This window comes from Astatotilapia calliptera, chromosome 12, assembly GCF_964374335.1.
Source record: "Astatotilapia calliptera chromosome 12, fAstCal68.1, whole genome shotgun sequence".
NCBI lineage: Eukaryota > Metazoa > Chordata > Actinopteri > Cichliformes > Cichlidae > Astatotilapia > Astatotilapia calliptera.
The window spans coordinates 33,520,959-33,545,658 of record NC_137433.1 but is presented as its reverse complement, the minus strand read 5'-3'; the positions used below and the strand labels follow the sequence as shown (position 1 = coordinate 33,545,658).

Sequence of the window (24,700 nt, the reverse complement as noted above, 5' to 3'; positions counted from 1 at the left end):
TCTCTCTATAATTTGAATCTTAATTTGGGGTTATATCTTTATTGGTGATGAATTACTGTGTGTATTTTACACTCCACATTTAAGAAATCATTTATAAATCAAACACAAATAGTGGCCTCTTTCAATTGACTTTTACCCCTCAGCTGTAAAAGACTAATGGGGTATTATTGTCACCCTGCTGGGCGGGTGGTGTAGACACCTAATTTTGAGAGACAGGAGGCTGAGGGGTAGCACTGAAAGCTTCCAGTGTGACTTTCACCTGCTGCAAATCAGGATTGTTCCAAATGAAGACAGTTTTATTGATTCAAGCGGCAAATATAACACTTTAATCACCTGAATGTTGGTTAAATGATGGCTGTGACCAATCAATTGCTAGCAGAAGAGGGGAAAAATGGGTTTTAATTTCCATAAAAATACCAAAATCATTAAGTTTATGTCCTTTTGTTTTCTTCTCAGGGGGCCATTCTTACTACCATGCTGGTTTCTCGAAATTTCTCCGGTAAGTGCTTCTTGAATCCTCCATTTTTGTAAACCTACCATTCATATCTGTGAACCAACACCTGCCGGTATTAAAATTACTCCACCTAAGAACTTGACTTATCCTGTGTATTCACTATTGATCTCTGGTGCCTTCCACCACACATCTTTTCAGCCACAAACAAATTACTGTGTTTCCCACAGAATTACATTCTGTCTGTGAAAATATAGCCAGAGGATGGGGTGGTGGATCTGGTTAGGGTATGTAAGAAAAAGTAGGCTGTCCTAAAGTCTCTGTTTCAGATGCAAAGCTATTGTAGTAGAGCCTAGGAAGAAAAATGATTGGCAAAAAAAACCCCCTGTAAATTATGCTCTATATACAGTTTGTGACAATTAAATAAAGGACCGATAATTGGCTCGGTCTCCAGTAAATCACTCATTAAGTAGACTAACTCCACCTTAAACTGTATTTGGCGAGCGTAGCTGTAGTTTTGCTCTGCAGCACTGATGAACTGCAATGTAGTGGCACGTGAACTACTCTACTCACTTTGGGTTCTGGTTAGAGTGACCCTACATTAACAGCAGATCCCTGGAGTGGATATATGTCGGTGGAGTTGGAGTGTGTGTGGAGAAAAACCTCTGAAGAGGTAGCTTAACAATATCAAGGGCTGTCACATCAGTGACCTGGTCAGCCTGCCGGTATGGAAATATGAGACAGGCTAAAGCCATTAGTATCTGGTTAGCAATGACAAAACTTTTAAACTGTGAAAGGAAGTGTGAAAAGATTGTCCACTAGTAAATTGGCAGCTGGTGTCATTCTCCCGGACAGGTGAAAAAGAAAACACATTGCTAGTTGTTATTTTATGTCAGTGCAGCCCACTCGAGTAAGGTATTTCTGTGGGAAACTCAGTTTTTATTTCTTACAGTGAGAAAAGCAAAGCAGGTAAAATGAGGCTTTTGATGTTTAAAAAAATGGTGGCATGCACCTGGTAAGCACAGGTAAATGTAAATATTTAATGAGAGACTCATTTGTCTCTTTTTCAAGAGTTATATTTTACATAAAGATTAAAGAGCATGCTTTCAGATTCACATTTCCATTTCATTTCGATGCAGCTTCAGTGTTTCCCTTGGTTTTCTTGTGTATGTAGCTGTTAACATGTAATGCAGGATGTTTTTATGAAAAGAGCTGTTTTTATGTGATATTTTTCCAATAATTTCACATTTTAAAACCACATTTAGTCTAATAACAACAGCTGCACATTGTTTCTTCGCTGCTCTCACGTCCCGATGTCCTGAGAATATTTTCACACTCTGTAAATATGAGGTACAACACCTAAGACCATTTCAACCTGACATTACATTAACATTTAATGACAGTTTTTCAGCTACAGGAAGTGAATCACCCACAGCAGAATCTTAAAGTACAGCAACAATAGTTGGAAAATGATTCAGTCATTCTGTGTGTGTCTTTTGCACCACGCTGAACTGGAACAACAAAATGTGGGGAAACACTGAATTGATCCGCAAGCTGTTGATGTCTGTGTACTTGTCTTTGTATTTGTTTATATCTCTGTAATAATAACTTTATTGAAGTTTTACATGATCTTGAATCTGTGCTTTAATTCAAGCAACATGGTGTACTTTAGCACTCCCTCTTCCCCTCCCAAACTTTGGGAAATTAATTTTTCAAACTGAGAATTTTTTTTTTTTACCTACGATGTATTAAATGCAGTAGATGGTTAAATAGGAACTTACTAGGTTGATTTTTATTGGCACTGTTGTGGTCTATGAAACGGGAGCTCATCTACTGTACAATGACAAAATATTTTGTCATTTACTGTGTATGAACGTTCTAGTGCTTTAATGCATTCAGGGTAATCGCTTTGGAAGAATTATACCCACGGAGTCTTCATTCTTGTACAAATGTGTATTTTGCATATATAAATGTGTGTATACGTCTGTCTATAAGCATGCTGCTTTAGTAAACATGACTCACAGCAGCTGATTTAACACTGCAAGCATCGGCATGGGAAGCAGTCTGAATATCCACTAAACAATCAGTCAATTCTTAAATCCCCCCACACATACACACATTGACCCAGGTGTGTGGCCTGCCTGTGCGACCGCTCTCAGAGACCTTTTTTCCTACCATTTTTCCTCTTGTGAGAAAGCAGTACTCAAATATAAGAGTAGGTCAGCAGGTGAATGAGTCAGAGAGAAAATGAGACAGAGTTAAAAAAGTAAAAAGTCTGAGATAGGCTTTCAGAGAAAGATAGCTGTGGCACATTACATCAAGGCAGGATCCAACGTCAGTGCTTTATGCAATGGCTTGCTGTATTTTCAGCATATATTATGAATCATGTGTTACACAAATCAGTTTCAGTGTCTGTGCTGGTACAGAGGTGGTTCTATTTCTCATCACATTTCAATGTGTAACGTACCAAATAAAGATGCTGTCAGGAAAAGATGATGTTTTTTAGTTTAGTTTTAAAAGCACAGACGCTACAAATCTAACACAAACTAACTGCGGCTTGATTCTGCATCATCATTGCCATCATCATCCTAACATTAACACTCTTCTCAGGTATTCTTTGAGACAAATGGCAAGATTTAAAGTGTCCCACATGGAAGTAAAGATTTGTGTCACTGCCTGATGTTTTTCTGTGGATTCTTCTGTCAAAGCAGCGACTCCGTTTATAAAAATGCTTTCAGTGGTCTGTGTATATAAATTAATCCTCCTTCTAAACTAATGAGCCCCCGTGTGTCTCCGCCCCTTTTTTTCCTCACCTGTTATTTCCTTCCCCCACCCTACCTGCCTACCTCCTGTTGTATCCGACTCCTCGTCAATCACCTTCTTACTAAATATCACTCCACCCTTTCTCCATCTTTACCCCTTGTTCCTCTTTCACCCTTTTCTCACATCCCTTTCCTCCTGGCTTTGTAACTCTTTCTTCACGTGTGACTGGGTATTTGACTCTTAACAGTGGGCAGCAGGCAGACCACCGCTCCAGCCTCTGTCACTGCAGCTGCAGCAGCTGTGGCTGCAGCCGCCGGCACCACAGCAGGGCTGGTGGAACAAGGTATCACGGTGGCTCACCCAGGGCATGCCACCCCTCCCACCCTGCCCCTTGTCTGCACCTGTCTTTGACTCTTTGAACTTCTTCTTCTTCTGTTTTCCCTTTACTCAATCTTCTCTGCTACCCCTCCCTCCTTTCCGAGCATGGGAGTTCAGAGCATGATGGCTGACAACATTGCTAACTACACCTCCCCTCATCTCAACAGCTGCAGTATTAGCTATGCTTCCAGCTAACTATTACCGTGTTTTACATACGACAAATGAAAGAAATTTAAGCTTTTTCCTTTTCACATCTATTATGTTAATAATTTTTAATGTGAAAGAGTTTTGCTTCTAAAACATGTCTTTAAAATACTCATTTAGTTTCTTTTTGATAACCTGTTATTGGACATTTATACAAATTAATGACTATTTAATAGATTTTTAATTACAGATACAATATTTGCATATTCTATTTTCAAAAGATTGCAGTACATTTAAAAAATCCTGTCACTTTAAAAATAAGCTGAAGAAGCTGTATAGCAATAATGATATATTTTTACACATAACAATATATTCTTATAAAAATGACTGGAATTTTACAAACTTTAGTAGCACTGACAACACCAAATGTTTCCATATGACACCAAACGTGACATTTTTAAAACCAATTTACAGTCAATGTGCACTATATGCTTTTTTTTCCCCAATGTAAAAGAAAGATACCCAACTTTTAATTTAAGCTAAATTAATTAATAAAACAAGGATTTTTACTTACATACAAAGTTTAATTGGCGAGCGCTTGAGATGCCCCATATCCTTTTCTAGAGGATCCTGAAACACATAACATAGGATCATATTAATACATATTTAAAAATATAATTAGAAATGCACTGACACAAGAACAACTAGCAGAGTAATATTAAAACAAACACATACGTTCTCTCCCACTATACAAACCCACACCTTCTGTGTCTGCTGGTAGTGAAAACGCGTAAGAAATAAAATAAATAGTCCAACATTATGACTAACTCTGTCTACTCCAAGTATGTTAAAAAGAATGAATATAAGGCCTATTTAATGTTTTAATGTAAGTTTCTTTTAATGTAACTGGGAAGTATTAATGGTGATCTGATCTATTGGTTTATACATATGTCTCTTCTTGATGTTAAAAACACCACTAACTTTAAATTTAATTTGGTAAGAAAGACTGAAAACATTTTTGTTTAATGAGAAAACCAGAAATTAATTTCCGCAAGATAACTAAATATTACAGCTTCCGTCTTTTTCAATCTATGTTTAGGCTTTTAAATTTGAAAAGGACATAAAGAGTGGAAGCCCAGCTACTGCTGTCATTTACTATGTCAGCACATCTCTCATCTCCTGTCTGGGATTTGATAGTTGCTTCAGAGCCCATCACTGCTCTGTCATTACCACACACCCCTGTTCATCGTATTATCTTCATCTCTGCACAGAGTCACCGAGCATGGCCCAAACGCACTGCTGTCCTGTCTCTCAGTTTCTCTTTTTTTCTCCACTCTTTTCCTGCCATCTCAGTTGTGCCATCTCTGTCATCACTCAGTTTTACCCCATTTCCTTTTTCTGTATTCTGGCATTTTTACTTCTCTGGACATTGTTGATTCTTGAGTCATCCAATACTTTTCCACAACTTCACCAGTTTCACTCCCACTTTCCCTGTTTCCTCAAATGTCACATCTTACCTTTCCCCTCACTCCTCACTCTTCTTTCCCTTTCTCTTCTTTTCTCTGTCTGACAATGACACTGGAAAGTTCACCCCTGTAACTTTAAGGATGGAACTGCCTGAGAGCTGTCGGTGAATGCTGCATGGGGCACTGGACTGGTGCATGCGCTGCAACACAAGGGGACTCTGGTGCATGATGAACACTGTAAATGATGCAAGGCTGGGCTTGTTTTCATGAAGTCGAAGCCTTTTAAAGTTGTTGTTTTTTTTTTTAAGATAAGTCCCGTATTAGTACTTATTCAGTAATTGTGTTGTGAACTGAGCTGTAGGTTTTACAGTCCAGTTTCGTATGTAGCTGTATTGCTGTAACATGTAGTCATTGGTCGTTGGACCAATGTTTTAATTGTAAATGTTGGAGCCTTGTTGTTTTACTTTTCAGACTGAATGTAAGGCTTTGTTTTAGACAACCAGATCTAATTAAAGTCTGTTAACTTCAGCTTAATTTTTCAGTGGTGAAACTGAAAAGTGCTTTCCAAAAAAAATGCCTATTTGTAGTCCTGTAAACTAACCAATCACATTTGAGCAATATTTAGTTGCCTGTACATAACAGTCCACGTTGAGAGCAAGAAGTATTTTCCAGAATCCAAAAACAAGAAATCTTGAACCATCTACATCTGCCCTATCCAGGTATCCTGACTAAGAAAAACTCCAAAAACTTTACAAGGCTAAGTTCACGGGTTCCCAGATTGCAGTTGGCACATGCATTTCTGGATAGTTTAGACCAGATAGCAGTAATTGTTTGGCCTAACCTTGGCACATGCTTGCATGATGTTTTGGTCTACATGTGGCCTTGACTCAGGCATTAACTTGTGGCTCCTTTAACTCAGTCACAACTCAACCACATATTGGTTTGTTCTCAGGTGTACTGTGGTATTTTTTTCCCCCACATCAGACCACAGAAGACTCACCATAACCTATTTCAAGCCCACTATGTGGTGAATCAACACAGTGGTCATGTTTTAAGAAGTTATGCAAGGCAAGACAAAAAAAGACTTCATCGTCTGTCTAAACATATTAAGACAAGAAAATGATAAAACTCTGCAATGGCTGTATCAAGTGGTTCAGGTTGACCTAGCTGCCAAACAGCTGCACATCCAGCTGATGCACAACAACCTAAGCAACTCCTATGAGCTTTATATCTTCCCTCCTGACAAATGTAACTTAGCTTGTAGCTTCAGCAACCACTTCAAGAAAAATGTCTATCTTACTTCCTCTTTTATTTAAAAGATGTTAAGTCTGTTAAATTGAAATGTAAGCTTAAAAGCCTCCCTTCACAGACCACAGATCACCTAAATTTTTTACCGTATTGTTCCTTGATGCCATTGTGCATCGGGGAATGCTCATAAGCTTCTTATCACTGTACATTTGCTTAGTAGGGTGCCCGTTTATGAACAGCAAAGAACTTCATGTGACAATCTAGCATTGAGCTAAGGAGACAGAAACAGTGGCTGTGTCCTTGTTTCTATAATCTACTGGGACACCACCGTCCTCTCTGTGTCCCTCAGCCTCCACGAGACTCCGATCAAATATTTATAGTGGACTGCCTCTCCATATCAGCCTCACTTTGCCTCACTGGATTACTAGAGGCCTTGTTCTTTTACACGTATCCATACATTAAAAGTACAAGTAAAATCTACTCAAACTCACTCCAACATCCTGCAGGACAGCAGCGGACAGTCTTTTAATCTGTCCTGGACTGTGTTATATGAAGAAGATATTGAGGGGCTCTTCATTATAGGCATATCTCTCCATTAGCTTATTCCGTTATGTGGGACTTCATGTGAATCAATGCCCATCCCTGCTTTGTTCTTGCAGTGGTCCATCTTGCATGATTTTAATAGAAATTTATTAGTGATGCCTTTGATTTAATCTCTTCCTCCTCTCTCTTCTTGCTTCATGTGTAATTTGTGGCAAGGTAAGGAGCACCCCTTGCTTCTAAACCTTTGGGTTGAACTAAGCTAACGTTGGCTCTTTTCAGATTTCCACAGCTATGCCTGGAACTTAAAGACATTTTTGGAAGATCCAGTTTGACTGAAAAATGTCACTTTGGAAAGCACATTTGAATACCTTCATCACTTCCACTCATGTTCTCCTTACTCTTCCTCTCTGCTCTCATATCCTCTCATTCTCTGCTAAGCCATCAGAGAATACGAGAGAATGAACTTGACACTATTTCTGACCCCATTTCTTCTCCTCAGTAACAACCGGCCTTTGGAAGGAGACTGAGGAAGAACAGCACAACAATTAAACATGCACATTCATGCCTTCCTCACATCCCTCCAGATTACAAAGTGCTTATTTATCACTTCCTATTGCTCCCTTTTTGGCTGCTGAATATGCAAACCTCACTTCAAGCACAATATACTGAATCACTGAGGCAGAAAAGAAAAAATAAGATGTAGTGTGCACACCCTATCTTCCATGTATTTTTCTCTCTTGATCTTTATCTTAATGGCTATTTCAAATGTGCTCTTATAAGGATACAGTTTAAATTTGGCATGGCCTGCAGTGGTCTTTGAAGTAACCGCTCTCTGTTTGGACTTCTGCTCCCCCAAAGAAATCAGCACACAGTCCGAATTCTCATCGACTTGAAGCTTCTGATCACTCAGTGTAGCTGCTTTGGTACATGTTTTGAAATGGAAGTGGGGAAATCAAACAGGAGGTTGATGTTCAGAGAAAGAGGAATAAGGGAGAGAGGGAAGGAAAGAGGAAAAAGCAAAAAGAAAAGAAAAAACAACCAGACTGCCATAAATAGTGTTTTATGTAACATGGCTGGATACTGATGTGATTGCATCTGATTAGACTTGAAGCTGCACTCAGGCTCTTAGCAAAAAGTCACAGCAAGCATCTATGGAAGTAACACTGAGAGGAATCTGGCTTTTTAACTCCCAGGTGATCACAGCTAGATTATTTACTATAAGATAGGCACACTATGGCAGTGATAATGTAAACATCTTTGTACAAGGTAACCTGTATGAGATCTATGTATAGCACTGACATCTATACTAAAGCAAAACAATATTTCTGAGAATCTTTTTTTTTTTTTTCAAAAACAACCCAATTTAAGCATGTTTAAATATATTTTATTTGCCTTTTGAGAAGGTAGATTTGTGCCTTCTATATCATGCTCTAGCTATTGTCTTCAGGAGTAATTAAACTAACTGAGTTAAGTGTTCACTTTGGTAAATTAAGACACCGCAGACAGAAAATAATGTTCCTATTGTAAAATAATAATGATGATCAAAATAGGAACTCTAGAAGTCATAACTATGCTCTCCTGAAGTCATTTTTCTATCCTTGTGTTGGTGTTTACAGCTGTAAAATACCAACAACCAAGAAAGTGCATTTTGGTACCAACTTTAAAGCTGTTGAATTGCACTAATTTGCACGTCCAATCTCATCATCTGGTGTCGTGTTAGTGTTAATCCTCTGTCCACATCCCCACAGATGCAGCCACAGGCTCCACTGACCAGCAAGCCAGAGTCTGGCTCTTACTTTGGAGCCCTCTGGGTGAACATGTAGCTATCTAATGCAATCAGACCACCTTACTTTCTGGGCATTAGCAGTGCAGTCACAGTAAATGCCCTGCGGACTGTCTTCTGTTGACTACACGCACTTTCCACTGTTGTAAAGGATTATGGGTATTATGCTCATCAGTGGACTTTTTCTATAGTATCGTTCTTTCTTTCCTGCTTTCCTCCCTCACCCCCTCGTTCATTACCCCTCATTAGAGAGCAGACTGAACACTAATCCTCCTTTGGGCCTCTGTGGAGTTCTTTAAGGCAGGGCTTATTGTTGGGTTTATGGCTGCCGTGTGAGGCAGCCATCTTTACTTTGACTTCCTCATGGCTTCAGGGAGACTTTAGCCTGAGAATTCATGTGAAACAATGCAAATGGAGAGTATTTTTATTTCACTGACAACAGCGTCTTTGTGCCAACTATTCTTAAGACAAACTGATGTGAAAATTCCATATTCGGAAAATTTCTAGTCTGTCTGCTTGTAGCCTGTTTGAGTGGCTCGGGGACTACAGCGGGCTGGCTGAAAGGTTGGTAGTTCAATTCCCTGGCTCCTCCGCTTTATATGCCAACTTCTCTTTGGGAGCAATACTGTTCCCAAGGAGACAGTGAGATTTGTGTGGCTGTTTAAAAGCATAGAACTACAGCTACAGCCGCCTGGTTCAACTCAGCTGTTCATCGAAGCGGTCACACCCCAACCCTGAAGCCTTAACAAATGAATGAGTAAAAACAAAACCCAAAAACCTCCCATCAAACAGTTGCTGTCAAGGGGGAAACTATACATAAAGCCCCAAACTGTTTTTTACCAGGCTGTAAGCACATTGTTGACTAATATAATGGTGGGCATTTAACATAAGAGTCAGTGGGGATTGACTGGTATTTAAAGCCAGCCTCAATGACCATCTTTAAGTACTGGTTTTTCTGCACTGGCTTAACTTTTCACCCTGCCACTTTGCAGTTTGACTACCTTGACATTAGTATTACACATCTTTGAGTTGTTGTACATTTGTAGTTCTATGTAAGCCTTATTAAGAAAGGTTGGTTTTAACTTTACTTTTCAGGCAGTCAAAGAATTCAGTTTTACAGGTAAATCCTGTTATGAAATTGGGGGGGGGGAAAGATCAAGGCAAGTTGTTTGACTAATAGATGAATCAATATACTCATACTGTATCCATCTGTAGACTCTAGTAAATTCAGGAGGTTGTAGTTGTTTAGCTTTGAGTCATTTTGTAAAAACACTTTTTTTTTTTTAAGTTCAGTGTGCAAAAGGTTCCCTTTCTCTTTCAGCCTCAGGCAACCTTTACTTATCATTACTCAAAATAGACTATTACTACTAAGGTCAGTAAAGAACATTATTTCAGTCAAATCCAGATTATCTCTGAAGGCTTCAATGTAGGTAAAGGTTGTAGCTCATACCAAGACTCGCTGAGAAACATGGAGTTGCTATTGCTCAGCTACACCTTTAACTGGTTGTTTTTCCCTGTTTGTCATTGCAGCAGCCAAGACTTTGCTCAACAAAAAGGCAGATGTCAAGGTAAGGGGCACGCTCTTACTTCTCTACCTATCTCCTTCCTTGACTTTTCCTCCTTCCTTACATTTTCTGGGCTAGAAACTCTGCTTCTTCTTCCTCTTCCCCATTTTTTTTCTGCTCGATTGTTCATTTCTTTCTTAATCTTGCTAGTCTCACTTTTGCCTACAATGTCTTTCTTGTCATGTATGTTCTGTCATTGGATGTTTGTCTAGTGTTACATGTAAAAGTTGTGTTTTTTGGCTTGAGGTGTTGTGTATCAGAATGAGAGCTGCTGGATTTTTAAGTTATTATCTAATTATTTTATTAAAGTGAGTGGCCCATTCTGAATACACATCTGTACACACATCTGGATGTGTGTCTACATGTATGCGAGTCTGTGTGTGCTATGCGTATCAGCCTTCATGCCACTTGCCAGTGCACAAGCCTCGAGTAGCGCATCCTCCTGAAAGGACCTCTTATTTTGATTTAGCATTATTTAGCTCAGTGCCACCTCTCCATCTCCATTATTAAATCTAACCATCTGTCAGCCCTTCACATTTTGTTTTTTCATCACTTCCTCTCTCTCATCCCTCCATTTCTGCCTTTTGCTCCTCTTTCAATGCTTCTTTTTCCTCCTCACCCCATCTGGTCTTTAACCCCACATTCCTGTTCATCCATTTAATGAAGATCTCTCACATCCCACGCTCTCACATGCACACGCTGCAGTAGCACATCCCACACACAGCTATCATGAATGTGTCTGTGTGCGCCACGTACATGCAACGTGCTATTCATGCTTCTCAGCATTATACATTATATTAGGCAAAGGTTTGGGCACATGCACGTGGACATGGAGGTAGGTGTGTGTGTGTGTGTGTGTGTGTGTGTGTGTGTGTGTGTGTGTGTGTGTGTGTGTGTGTGTGTGTGTGTGTGTGTGTGTGTGTGTGTGTGTGTGTGTGTGTGTGTGTGTGTGTGTGTGTGTGTGAGAAAACATCCCATTTGTTTATCAGCTTGAAAAGAGACTGAACGTGCAAACGGGGCTGTGAGCATGCCTGCACACAAGTGTGCGTAGGCGTGGGTGTCCATGCGTGTTACACTCATGCGCAGCATCGAGTGTCCATGCGTGTGTGTATGTATGGATTGGTGTGAGTGTGTGTGCGTGAATGTGTCCCCCCCCTCCCGTTCCTCCCTGCGCAGTCGGTTCAGCAGGGAATGTGACTCTGGTTCCAGGAATAGCTGCCAGTCTGGACCCTGGAAACTCAGACGACAGAAATAGACGCTTACTTCCACTGCGGCGCACTCATTGCCTAGCAACAGGCTCCCCACACACTCGCCCCAAACCATTTCTAAAGGCGTCTTCTTCATTTGCTGCCGTCCCTGCTTGCCTCCTTTTTCTCCCTCTTCTCTTGTTTCTTCTTATAATCTCCAAATGTCCTTTTGTTCCTTTTGAAACTCTGAGCTCCTCTCATGGTCTTCTCCTCTTCCTGCTTTTTCTCCCGCTGGCTCATTAATGCCTAATGACACCTGACGCTTTTCAGTTGTAGCACCTGTCCAGTGCAAGCAAGCGGTCTCTCTCTGGCACTGGTTGCCCACCACCTTTCACCTCCTTCGACGCCAGCTACTGCTCAGAGGAACCAACATATTCTGCATTTTAAACAGTGTTGTTATATGACACACTGTTTATCCTTATTAAGTTTACACTAGTTATTATATACACAATGTGCAGATTTCTTTAGATTAAAAGCTGCAAAACAGTTTTAGATGAATGTAAAATAACAACATTGAGAACATTTATTTTGGTCTCCGATAAATTATTGATGCATTAATGCAACATGTAACAACAAAATTCAAGCCAGTTGTGATTTTAAATTTAAGATGAAGTCTGGGAAAACACTTACATAATAAATCTTGCAGTTCCTTGTCATGCTATTTTCTTACCGTGCCATCTTCCCTTTCACTGTCCCCGAAGCAATAGGTTGAATTTTTGCCTTCTGACTCTTCCATGAGCTGACTCCTCTTCTAATTTTCTCTCTCTGATGGCCTTCACTTCAACCACTGCTCCTTTCACTTCTTTGAAGGAGCTGCTCCTCCTTTTGCCTTTTCTAAGCTGTATAGGAACTTCTCTTCGCTTGCCATCAAAGTGTACAGCTTTTGGTTTATGCTGACAAGTTCTATTTTGCTCTTTGTTTTTTAATTTCATTTTTTTTGACAGTACACTCACTTGTTGTTTTTTTGGTTACTTTATTTTCCTCCCCATCCCTCCTTCTTCTACCATCTGCTCATCCATCAATAAATTCATCCATCAATTGCCTGAGGACAGAAACGCAAGTCCAGCTCTACTGTCCAGTATATGGTGAGCATGCTATTTATGCATTTTGCCATGTCACTTCTTTTTTTGTTCCATCCCTTATGGTCTCCTTTCTTCCTTCTGTGTAATAGATTTGAGACTCCCTTCCTTCACTAACTTATTATTCTGTGGCACAGTGGGTGCCGATTCATAAATCATTTTTATTCAACAGCAGTCAGATGTCATGTAGGCACTTCTTGTTAAAAATGCTCTGGTGTACACGAGGTAATGCATTTTACATGACGGCAACAGCAGCACCTTGTTAGGAACTACAGAGGCTGAGTAGCTTCTGAGCGGCAACAGCTGCCATGTCACATAAAGAAAATGACAGCGTTAGAGCTGGGCGATATGAGATTTTTTTCATATCACGATATGTTTTTTTCATTTCAGGCGATAACGATATCTATCACGATATAAGCCAAATAACTATATTTGTAAGATTTAAATGTGCCGTTGCTCACAAGTAAAATGTGAAATAATCAGCAGCTTGTTTTTAAATATTTATTTCCCATAATAAGTTCAACAGAGTAGATGTACTTAAGGAACATGAGACTTTTTCAGATAAATAAAGGCAAATATTGCAAACTACACAAAAGACAGCCGCTAAAGCGTTTAAGTTTCAAAATAGAACAAACAAAACAGACTAAATTGTCAATTCCACTTAGAAACAAAGTATTAATTCTAAAAATAAATCTTAGTTTGTTTTACAGAAGAACAGACAAAACTGACTAACTTTTGTCAATATCAAATAAACTGAGAACTAAAAGGAAATTCTCAATCTCTCCTTGTTGTATAGCTTAGCTTTTCAAACAGTTTTAACAGTTACTTTAGTCTGACAAAAGCCGAATGACGAATTAGCGCTTCCAGTCAGAGACTGAGGCTACGTCCACGGGTACACGGGTATTTTTGAAAACGGAGATTTTCCGTTTTCGTTTTAAAAAATAATCCCGTTCACACGTAAAGACAGAAATGAAGGAAAACGCTGCTATGAACATGCCAAAGCAGCAGGTGGCGCTAGATTCCTAACCGTGCAGAAATGTTGGCCAATCAGAAGTCTAGAAGCCTCGGTGGGAAAAAGTAAACAAAGCTGGGGCATAGAAGCAGAACCGAGTCGTATGTGTGGAGGGACAGTAACTGTGTGTATATGTAAGCATTTAAACACTGCAGAGAGTAGAATTAACAGTATTGTAGAAATTCATTTCACCGAAACAATAACGTGGCGCACAGTGTGACGCATGCACCAGTTCATTGTATTTCCAGACTTGCTTTCGGCACAATTTACAGTGCACGCTACTGTTTTTTGTCAGACTTGAAATAGCCGAAATACCTTCCCACTACGGAACTTCTATGGCTCTTCCGTTCGACAATCTCTCCGGCATTGGAACCATCATCTGTTTTCTCTAGTCGGCACACTCATTTCCTCCATTATGCGCTGGCTCCATTACCCGCTGGCTGCTTCCCAAACAAACACACGTGCGGCTTGGCACTTGTGCTGTACGTAACAAGTCACGCGACGTGACGCTGCGGCTGTGATTGGTTCGGCTCTGCGCTACTTAATTTGGATCGGCCGACCTTTTTTTTTTAAATTTTTTTTAAAGAGGACAAGAGCGGCGAGGTCTATCGCGATAGCTTAATTTCTCTATCGAGTAAAAGTTATATCGCGATACATATCGTTATCGTTCTATCGCCCAGCTCTAGACAGCGTATACAGAAAGTTATATTTCATTGACAGAAAAAACCAGGCACAAGTCACAGCAATGGTCTCGCTTGATTGACAGGCCGGGATGATCGTTGCAAAGTACGGCGTCACGAGAATACTCTGAAAACGTAATGGAAGCAGGGTGTTTTAGTTCCATCAGAGTTACTCCAGGGATGTTGCTCCAGATCTGTCAGGCACACACTTTTAGAACGGAGCCAGTACTTGTAGTTTTGAGACAGAGCCCTTGAGTTTAACAAGGTGCATACTTCAAACAAGAGTAAAAGTATAATTATTTAATCCTCCACCTCTAAGAACGCTATAGTTTTCACCTACTACGCTGAATCTGTAACCTATGCTGACCATTCACAGAGCAGATGCTGCAGCAGCCGGGCAGCATATGAAATTCCATACAAAACATGTTGAATATTAAATATTGTTTAATAAGGGTTTCATCCAGTGTGTTACAAGCCCAGCAGCCCACCTGGCCTAAGGTGACTCCCCACGAGGCTCCGGAGTTAAGTTAGCTCAGGACTCTTATTAACCTACTGTTCCTGTTAGCTATACTTCCATCTATTCAAAAACAACTTAGGGAAAAAAACTATAATAGGATTACAAATGAATAAAGAACCAGGCAAATATCAGAACCTAATACTGTTCAGCTGATATTCATGCACTAATGTCCAGTAATTACTGATTACAGTAGGCTAGGTCATTGATTGCTGTGGCTCGGTTCTCTTTCGCTGTTACAGGCTGTAAACGGGAAATCAACTCCTCACTTGACTCGTTACCCACGGTGTTTGCAGAGGCCAACATGCATGTGCATCAGAATTGGCCATTGCAGCGGCTCAGCATACTTTACTGTAGATAAACATTAGTGTGCTATTTTTCCAGTGTACTACTCACAGTGTATCAATGTATTTACTGCCACATTAACCTGTGAACATTGCTATATGAGGCTTGAGCAGAATATACAGTATGTGGTTCACATATGCCACTGAGTTCTCCTCTGCAAATGTAAAAATAGACCAGTCTTTTACTTTTAAGCAAGGCGCGCATGTTCCTTTTACACAGAAATGGGTCAAAAAGTGTTCCAGTTTTTAAATTAAGCTTCTGGTATACTGGAAATGACTCCAGCGTGTGCACTTATTTTGTCAGTACCAGCTTGACTTTAGACAGTCTCAGGTAGCGTTTAGATGTTTACTTATTTGTTTTAAACAAACTTGGGAGAAAAAAGCAGGTTTATAGCACAGTACTGCATCCAAACGCTGAAGACACGATCACAAAACAACAGCCTGGCTTTGCCTGACTAAACACAACATGCAGTACATGCAGTACAAAAGTCTGATCTAGGGCACATACACTCTGTGAATGGTCCATGTACCCTACATGTTCAGTGTCATACTTGGAGGATTTAAAATGAAACAGGAATTTGCATAAGAATATTAAACCACACAGAATTACTAGTTTCAGTTCACTTATTTCTGACCCCTAACTTCTTGCCCTGCCGTTACGCAGAAGGAACCTTTTTTTCCTCTCTGATCTTCTGATCTGGCTCATCCTTTACCACACTCCTGTACCCATCCTGGAAACCTCGTGTGGATACTTTAACCCCCTTTTAACCCTCATCTATGGTTATAATTGTCTGTGATCACTCCTGATGTCCGGTGTTCTGTTTCATAATTTAGAAATGATCTAATGGACATTTTGCTTTCAAGATGACAATGATTGGCAGTCGTCTCCACAACTGGCGAGCCGTAGCACTGCTGTCATCATTCCTTCTTTTTTTTTCTTTTTTTTCTTTCAATGCCTCCCTGAAGTGTTAGCAGTTTTCTCTCCACAAACACACATGACGTAAATGCTAAGGCCCCGAGTTGATACTGCAAACACGCTCTGACTAAGACGGCTCACGATGGTATCGTTGCTTTGAGGAATGCATTTCATCGTCACAAAGGCAGCGGAGTGACAGCCACTTTGTTTGGTGTAATTTGTGTGTGAGTGTGGAGATTTGTTTGGGAGTGGCTGTGTGTGGGTTACTGTATGGGTGCTTAAAATTTCTATATGTCAGCTTATTGTCAGCTAACACCAGCTTTTGCTTGCTGTTTAGTGCGTGCTTGCATTATGTGGTGTTTTCGCACCATATGTGTGCTGGCATCCTCTCCTCTTCTCTCTCCTCTCCTCTCCTCTCCTCTCGTCTCCTCTGAGTAAGCCCAGTGGCTTAAAAAATTCATATTATGGTAAACATACACACCCACAACCACACACACATCAGTCTTCATCTTTCCATCTTGAAAACCAGTGTTAAAGAGTCACCATTACAGTCACTCTGATTCAGCACTGCTGCAGCACCAAGATTACCAAACATTTTGTTTTATTGAATCTTCTGGGCTTGTTTAAAATGTGCACTTTTAAATTCTCATATATTGTGCTTATCGGTGGAATCATTCACTAGCTTGGCAGCACACCAACATCATGCCATATCTTAGCCAAGTCTTAATAGGGGATTAGGTAATCCTCCTGATTACTTAAGACCTCTTGAAATTTCACTTACAAGCAAGATTGCTTGCATTTTACTGTATCAACTCACATAATTACCATTGACGTAATTGTAGCTTATTCACTGTCACACCCAGGGCTTGATCCTTTGTAGGGTTTAAACTGGATATTTCCCCCCCAGCAGGATTACAAATGTAATGTAGATTCAATGCAAAAATAATTTAGATCAATCTACGCTCCAAAGAGCCGGCCGCTCTTTGATGTTTGATCTTCAAAAGAGCATTTCATCCAGGCTTCTAAAGGTGATTCACTACGGCCAAACGGCACGTCTTGATGTGGAATCCCAAGCAGGGGAAGTCACTTGTGACATCACGATGATGTCAGAGTACCCCTCAGCCCGTGGTGTCACCTGAGAATTACAGATCAGTCTTGAGAGTGAACGTTTTAGGATAATCCCTTCACAGTTGCTGCGTCTGCCTGCCACCTTCAGGCCTCACTGGGATGCACACCTACATGTATCCTACTACTTTGCTCTGATCCGCACGGTACAAATTAAATAAATGTAACACAGAACAGCAGATAAATTCTGAACGATGAATATCAAAATGTTGCATTGAGTTTTTACTGAATGAAAAGACAAATCCTAACTCTTTACCTTACATGAGAGCCACTAAGGTGAGACCCTCAAAGTTGATTCTGTCAAAGAGACATATATGTGCTAATTCCAAAAACACACGAGCACAAGCATGGACACACACTCACAAGCCCACCTCTTGCTGTTGTTAACACTCTTGTTGTGTCTCCTCCTTTTCCTTACCTTTCCTTTCCTTTCCTGCACAGCCCCAGACAAACAGCACCAAAAACAGCATAGTCACCAGCCCCAAAGGAAACATCCCTTCACCCGCTCTGGTATTTATCTCCTAACCCGCCCTTCACCTGTGTGTTTGTGTGTGCCCGACTTCCCGCCGCCCTTATGTCCTTTAAGACCCTTACCTTCACCCTATCCCACACCTTTTCCTTCACCTTTGTGTGTTTTTCTTTTCTGTCCATTCTTGTTGGTTTTGTTTGGTCTTTATCGAGCCACTGAGATGGCCAAAGCAGTCGGGTAGGTCGTAAACCAGCAGTCGTGTCAGGAAGCATTTTCCCACGGCAGTTGGGAATGCTTTGTGACTTGGACTCGGGTTGATAGTCTACCGCCATGTTGTTTTCTCTGTCAGTGTAAGTTTGCCAAAGACAAATAGACAACCAGTGCCTGCAGGGACTGTCACTGCGATTTACCCCCTTCCTCCTGTATTGAAGCTGTCCCCCACCGTGTCAGTCCAAAGGTCTGCAGATTGTCCTTCCAGCGAAAAAAATTCCACCCGTGGATTTTAGAGAATTCCTCTGTAAAATTGGCTGATGTTTTGGAATAAAAACCTGTAAGCTAAAAAGGCCCACAGTATTCAGTCTTGTTTGTCATCTTGTTAGAAAAAACATGTTTGAACTAAATCCAGCTACTCTCTTGCCTATGGATTTGTCTTTTATGTCAAAAAATGATGTTAAGTCCATTGTCAAATAGTTGGGAAAATTCAGCGATATTGCGAGTGAGGTTTTCTTATGGAACAGAAATGGGGAGTTCTAGTTTCCCTTTGGGAATCTTTATTGTTCTGATTACTATATATACACAGGGCAGCAGTTTGGCTTTATGTTCTAGAGGGCACTCTAGTAATCTCACCAAAGTAGATACAGTAGGATGCAAAGGTTTGGGCAACCTTGTTAATAGACATTATTTTCCTGTATAAATTGTTGGTTGTTACAATAAAAAATGTCAGTTAAATATATCATATAGGAGACACACACAGTGACATTTGAGAAGTGAAATGAAGTTTATCGGATTTATAGAAAGTGTGCAATAATTGTTTAAACAAAATCAGGCAGGTGCATAAATTTGGGCACCACAAAAAAAGAAATGAAATCGATATTTAGTAGATCCGCCATTGGCAGAAATTACAGCCTCTAAACGCTTCCTGTAGCTTCCAATGAGAGTCTGAATTGTGGTTGAAGGTATTTTGGACCATTCCTCTTTACAAAACATCTCTAGTTCATTCAGGTTTGATGGCTTCCGAGCATGGACAGCTCTCTTTAACTCACACCACAGATTTTCAATAATATTCAGGTCTGTGGACTAAGATGGCCATTCCAGAACGTTGTACTTGTTCCTCTGCATGAATGCCTTGGTGGATTTTGAGCTGTTTTTCGGGTCGTTGTCTTGTTGAAAGATCCAGCCCCGGCGCAGCTTCAGCTTTGTCACCGATTCCTGGACATTGGTCTCCAGAATCTGCTGATACTGAGTGGAATCCATGTGTCCCTCAACTTTGACAAGATTCCCAGTCCCTGCACTGGCCACACAGCCCCACAGCATGATGGAGCTTCACTTCTCAAATGTCACTGTGTGTTTCTCCTATACGATATATTTAACTGACATTTTTTATTGTAACAACCAACGATTTATACAGGAAAATAATGTCTATTAACAAGGTTGCCCAAACTTTTGCATCCCACTGTATATAACACAGCAGTAAGTGAGCCAGTTCCATTTAGCATCATGTGTAGCTATATGAGCTTTTTTTTTTTTTTTTTTTTTTCCACAACAGAACGTTTTTCTTTTTGCCAATGTGTGTGTTTCTGTTTGACTACATGTGATGCTAACTTTAGCACTCTGCTTGGCACATGTACAATGACTCACATTCAGGGTTTGAATGGAAGTTCACATTTACGTGTTTCAAAGTCTTTGTGGTAGTGTGGGTTCAAGCATGGAGGACAGGTGTTTATTGCTGATCCTTGAAGGGAATAGAAAGTAGGAGGGCGGCTGCAATAATCGCACTGTTACCAGGGACTTCATCTAGTTTGTGTTCAGCCATTTGGTGCATTATCTCCTTAATTACAGCAGGGGACTGACATTCTTCCCACCTGGAAGCAGTAGGCAGGTGGTAGTAAATCCACATGAATATATGTTTATATATATGAATACATTAGTGCTTCGTTTAAATGAATTCCTTCTAGAGTGAAAAAGGGGAAATCATTTAATTAGCTGCACAGCAAAAGCATCCCTAGTAAAGCATCAGTGTTAATGTGGGGTCAACAGGGACGTGTCACCATCGAACCCTTCCCCCATCTGATGATGCCATCAGCACGTGTCCCCCCCCCTAATCTGCAAACCCCAGGTACTTTGTTCTCACTCATCGTCTTGTCCCACGTTGCCACCGGTGTCTGTTGCCCTAGGAGATGGTTGCCTTGACAACACCACTATCATCACCAGGGAGACAGCTGATGATTGGTCATCACAGAGGTGTCACTTCCTGGCGGGGGGGCTACACAGGATATTCTACATCGAGTGACAGCTCCTAGTAGAGGGAGAAAATATCTCTGTCTCCAGTCTGAGTCATCAGCAATCAGTGGCTACTGTGTGAACTTGAGAGGAGGCAAGCCTTTGAGGGTTTCAAGACAAAGGTCAAGTACTGGTGTAAATGTGGTAAAACTATAACTGTTATAGCAAAAAGTGGCAAAGAAAGAGTACAGCTTTGTACCTCATGTGGTGATTTGCAAGCTGCAGTACAAGTGCTAAAGGAGATACTTCTGCAGTATCGAGGTGGTACGTGGACAGAATTGCACAGTGAATATGAAAAACAAAACAAAATTGCAGTGTAATTTAGGGTTTTTTGTTTTTTGGTGGATTTGAACAGCTTTTATCAGAAGATAGCATTGATAAACAGCAGAAAGTGAGACTCTAGATAAAAGCACTTTCATGGATTCAAATAAAGTAATTGCGAATTTTATTAATTACCAGATGAAATAATAGAAAATAGTCCAGATAAATTACTGAAATTGCAAATTAGAAAATTGGAAAATATATAGTAATGAATGATTGTTTATAAGGAAACTGTATGGCAAGCAGTTAAACTTAATTCTATATAGAGTATGTAGAAATATACTGAACTAGTTTGCTGAAATGATTGATAAAAAGTTGCAATTCATTAGCTAGACGTAACTACAAGCAAAATGGTTAAAATAGCCAAAAGTATAAATTAATAAGTAAAATTGCTAGATTAAAAGTATACATTGAAATTGTTAGCTAAAATAAGCGATTGGAAGTGGTCCCTGCACATAATGAGTAGTGTTTAAATGGAGACTATGCCTATACCTAAATGGTCATCATTCAGAAATGGTAAGCTAAATGCTTAGAGTAACTGGTGAGGTGAGAGTGGTTTGGGTCTGCCTGACAGGGTTTGGGGGTATGTCAGATAAAAGATAAAACTTGGGAACCACTACCTTGCTGTACTTTAAGAGACAGCTTAGTTTCAGCATGAAGTTTAGTGTTGGTAGCAGCAAAATTAGCATGACAAATTGTTATATGGCTAATCCTGTTGAGTGATTGAGCCATTTCTTTGCACATAGTCCTGAACAACAATAGCTGTTTCTGATTAAATTCCATTTCAAAAAGGACCCTGAAATGATGCCAGCGTCTGCCCGGCAGTGATCGCCGTTTCTGTTGAGACGAGTGTGAAAGAACAGAATGACCCGTTTTTCATCTTGTGGGGCATCTGAGTCTTTCTGCTGGGTATGCCAATGTTTTGCAAGATGTTGAGGCCATTTTCTTTTAATCTGTCACATTATATTTTATGCATATTGTATGAGCTGGCTGATTTTTTTGTCATTATGCCTTTGTCCCTTTCGATTTGCTATTTCTGTGTTTTGGCATGCATTTCCATCTTTTCAGGCATAGAAAGCAGTTTGAAATTATGCATGCACAGCAAGGTGGTGCAGAAATAAGGAGTACCCATGTAAACAAAAGCCTAGATAAGTTAAAGTTCAAAAAGATGTCACAGCTTTGAGTGCAACTTCATGCCATCTCTTCCCTTAGGCTGTGTACTTACTCCGTGTATGTGTGTATTTGCACTTGTATTACTTATGTTGTGGGGACATATGTAGAGCTGTTTATATTACGGGGACTCGCCTCCGTTTTGAGATTTTAAAAAACAGGTCATCAGATTTTAGTGTAAGGATGTAGGATAAAATGATGGTCGCAGTAGTTGGGGCGCAGTGTGGGTCAAGTCTTCAGGAAAAGAAGAACAGTCAGTGTAATGTCCTCTGAAGTGATGCAAAAAAACACTGTGTGTGTGTGAAATTGCGTGAGCACTGATGTGCCCATTGCAGATTAGTGTGTGTGTGTGTGTGTGTGTGTGTGTGTGTGTGTGTGTACAGGCAACAGAACTGACTCCAAATTACAGTCTTCAGTTCATCCACCCACTCTATGACTTTGGAGGATTCTCCCCCTCTTTTCTGCCATCCTTAACAAGCACTTTCTCTTCATACAACATTCATGTCACTCTTTCTGGTACACTTGGTTCATTTATATTTACGTTTATGTCAAATTCTGCTCTCTTCCTTTCCCTCCCTCTCTTTCTCTTCCACTTTTTCTTTACTTGCTCTCTTTTATTTCATCTTCCTTCATCTCCCCTCCTCATTTTCCTCTTCCTCCAGGAACCTCAGACAACTGTCATCCATAATCCGGTGGACAGGACAAAGGTATACGTCATTCCCCAGTCCAGACCTCTTCTTTCTCCTGCTCTGTCATTCTCCTCCTCTTCCTTACCTTCTCCTCTCCTTTGATATTTTTTTTCATGCTGCATCTGTGCGAGTGCAACATGGCTTTGTGCACTTGTCTATGTGTGTAACTAAATATTAATCTCAGATAAAAGTCTGTCTGAAGGGAACAGGTGCTAGGTAGCGAATGTTGTTTACCCCAACAACCAAACTTGTGTTAGTCTGCCACCAAGGGGGACCTCAACACACGCATGTATTAGGATTAAGGGAATTCTAACTATACTTAATGTCTATTCAAGTGAGAATAGTGGCAGTCCTTATAAGCTTAGATGTCATGTTTGAGCTCAGATGTTATATTTTAGCCAATGAATGGAACCTGAGACTGGTGTCTCTGGATCTTTAAGACTGTTATATTCAGCATTCAGCATTGTAATTTATTTATATATATGATATAGGTAAAACTTTTTATTTGCATTATACTGACTGATGGTGTCTCGTTGTACCCTCTCTTACTGTCATATAATCTCTTAAAAGTTGCTGGTGTAACCAGTGTGAATGTGTATGTGTTTATAGCTTGTGCATGAACATGCATGCCTTTGCAGTAAGATCACTTCCTCATAGGCATGACTGAGGTGTTTTTCCCGAGTTGTTATACCCAAAGTGAGAAGTAGCAGAACTTTGTTTGAAAGAGATATTCATGTTTTTTAATAAAGCGCAGTGATCTTTTGATTGTGGGTCAGTTATATGTGTGAAATACAGTACATGACTTTGAATTCTCACTCTCCAAGCTCAAACAGAGGCTATGCAGGAAGGCGATGAAAGTATGTGGAAGATTAGTCTTCAGTGCAGTTTATGTTTTCACACCCGCCTGGTTTAAAGAAGCACACTTGACCTCTTTAGCACTTACTCACTCAGCTCTGTCCATCTGGTAAGTTAAGTTTGATAGATTCTGGACTTTGTGAGGCAACAATAAAGAGGAGTCGAGATCAAGTAAATGCGAGGCTTCAATATGTGACCCGAGAAATGAATGTCGCATAAAAGAACAAAGAAAATAAATTCACCATATTTACACAATGAATAGTTTTCAAAGGAGGGTCAAACAAAATGAATAAGATGCAGAATGTTACAGGAAACATCTCAATGATTCAAACCAAAGAAAACAAACTGTAGGCGTAATCACACTTTTAATTATATTTCAAATAGTTGACAATCCTTTCCACACTTCTTTCCTTCGCATTCACATGAAAACAGTTTTTCTTTTCGCTCTTCCTCTCCGGTCAGGCCACCAGCTGCTCTTTAAAAGGCTATGTATGAAACCACTTTGGTGCTTTGTGCTCGTGAGGCTGTTAGCACACGTGCATGCTTCTAATGAGGTCACAGAGTCTCTCAACTCTTCATGCAGGGGAATTTAGGCCCATTTAATCTTCTAATTGGAAATGAGAAACTCCTCCTCTGGCAAAAGCCTAAGAAGAGGGAGACAGCCAGCCAGGCAGGCAAGCAGGCAGACGGGTAGATGATTAGATTTGAGGGATGCAGCCCCTGATTAAGATGACAACATATCGCCCTGTGAGAATCTGTTCTGTCTACTAGCGTTATTGAAATGGAAAGCAGTTTCTGTCAGTTTTAGCATGATATAAGTGCTCCCACTGAAGCAAAGGCATCATTTGTCCACTTGGTGCAGTACACAGATAGGACGAAGCTGCATGAGTAGAAGAAAAGAGGTTTGAGTGTAAAAAGGTTAAATATAGACTGACACTTTTAAGTTTTTGAATTGTTAATGCAAAAATAAGTAAACAAATAATAGTTACAAAGGCTGGATGATAGTAACTAACGTATTTGCAGTTCGATTTTGTGTTTTGCTTATGAACTAAATCCACAGTAAGTAACTGGTCTTGGTGTATTTTACGCTGTTTTGGGTTTGTAAAGACATGACATGGCAACATAGGGTGCCCCCTGCTGGCCAGTCTTGTGTCTGTGTACATCAAGTCTCATTGCCCTTCTTGTGACGTCCCTCTTCATGTGCATTCAGCGCGAATGTGTGCCCTGTCATGGCCGAACCTTAGCTAACTGTTTATCTCTGATCTCCAGGAATCGTCGGACAGCAGCAACACCACTGTGGAGGACGAAGATGTGAAAGGTAAGACTGCAAATAAAAGGAGAAGCTGTTTGCTCCGAATGAAAAGTCACAACACTCCAGGGGTCTTGACCAGTTTTGGATCATCACTTGACATTTCCAGGCTTTTGTTTGTCACTGCAGT

The 24,700-nt window shown here is 40.3% G+C and overlaps 1 protein-coding gene across 36 annotated transcripts in view; it reads left to right on the top strand.

Annotated features, from left to right (window-relative positions):
* Window positions 1-24,700, top strand: part of camk2b1 (calcium/calmodulin-dependent protein kinase (CaM kinase) II beta 1) — a 77,564-nt gene that overhangs the window by 39,942 nt on the left and 12,922 nt on the right. For 6 of the 36 annotated variants that reach the window (XM_026186695.2, XM_026186681.2, XM_026186693.2 and 3 more), the window contains exons 12-17: window positions 457-499; window positions 3,462-3,557; window positions 10,310-10,344; window positions 17,700-17,768; window positions 22,380-22,424; window positions 24,531-24,579. In XM_026186695.2, coding sequence (XP_026042480.1) covers window positions 457-499; window positions 3,462-3,557; window positions 10,310-10,344; window positions 17,700-17,768; window positions 22,380-22,424; window positions 24,531-24,579 — 337 coding nt within the window. Of the gene's footprint in view, window positions 1-456; window positions 500-3,461; window positions 3,558-10,306; window positions 10,345-12,640; window positions 12,674-17,699; window positions 17,769-22,379; window positions 22,425-24,530; window positions 24,580-24,700 lie in introns of all 36 variants that reach the window. The other 30 variants (XM_026186700.2, XM_080309429.1, XM_026186682.2 and 27 more) reach the window with 16 other exon arrangements.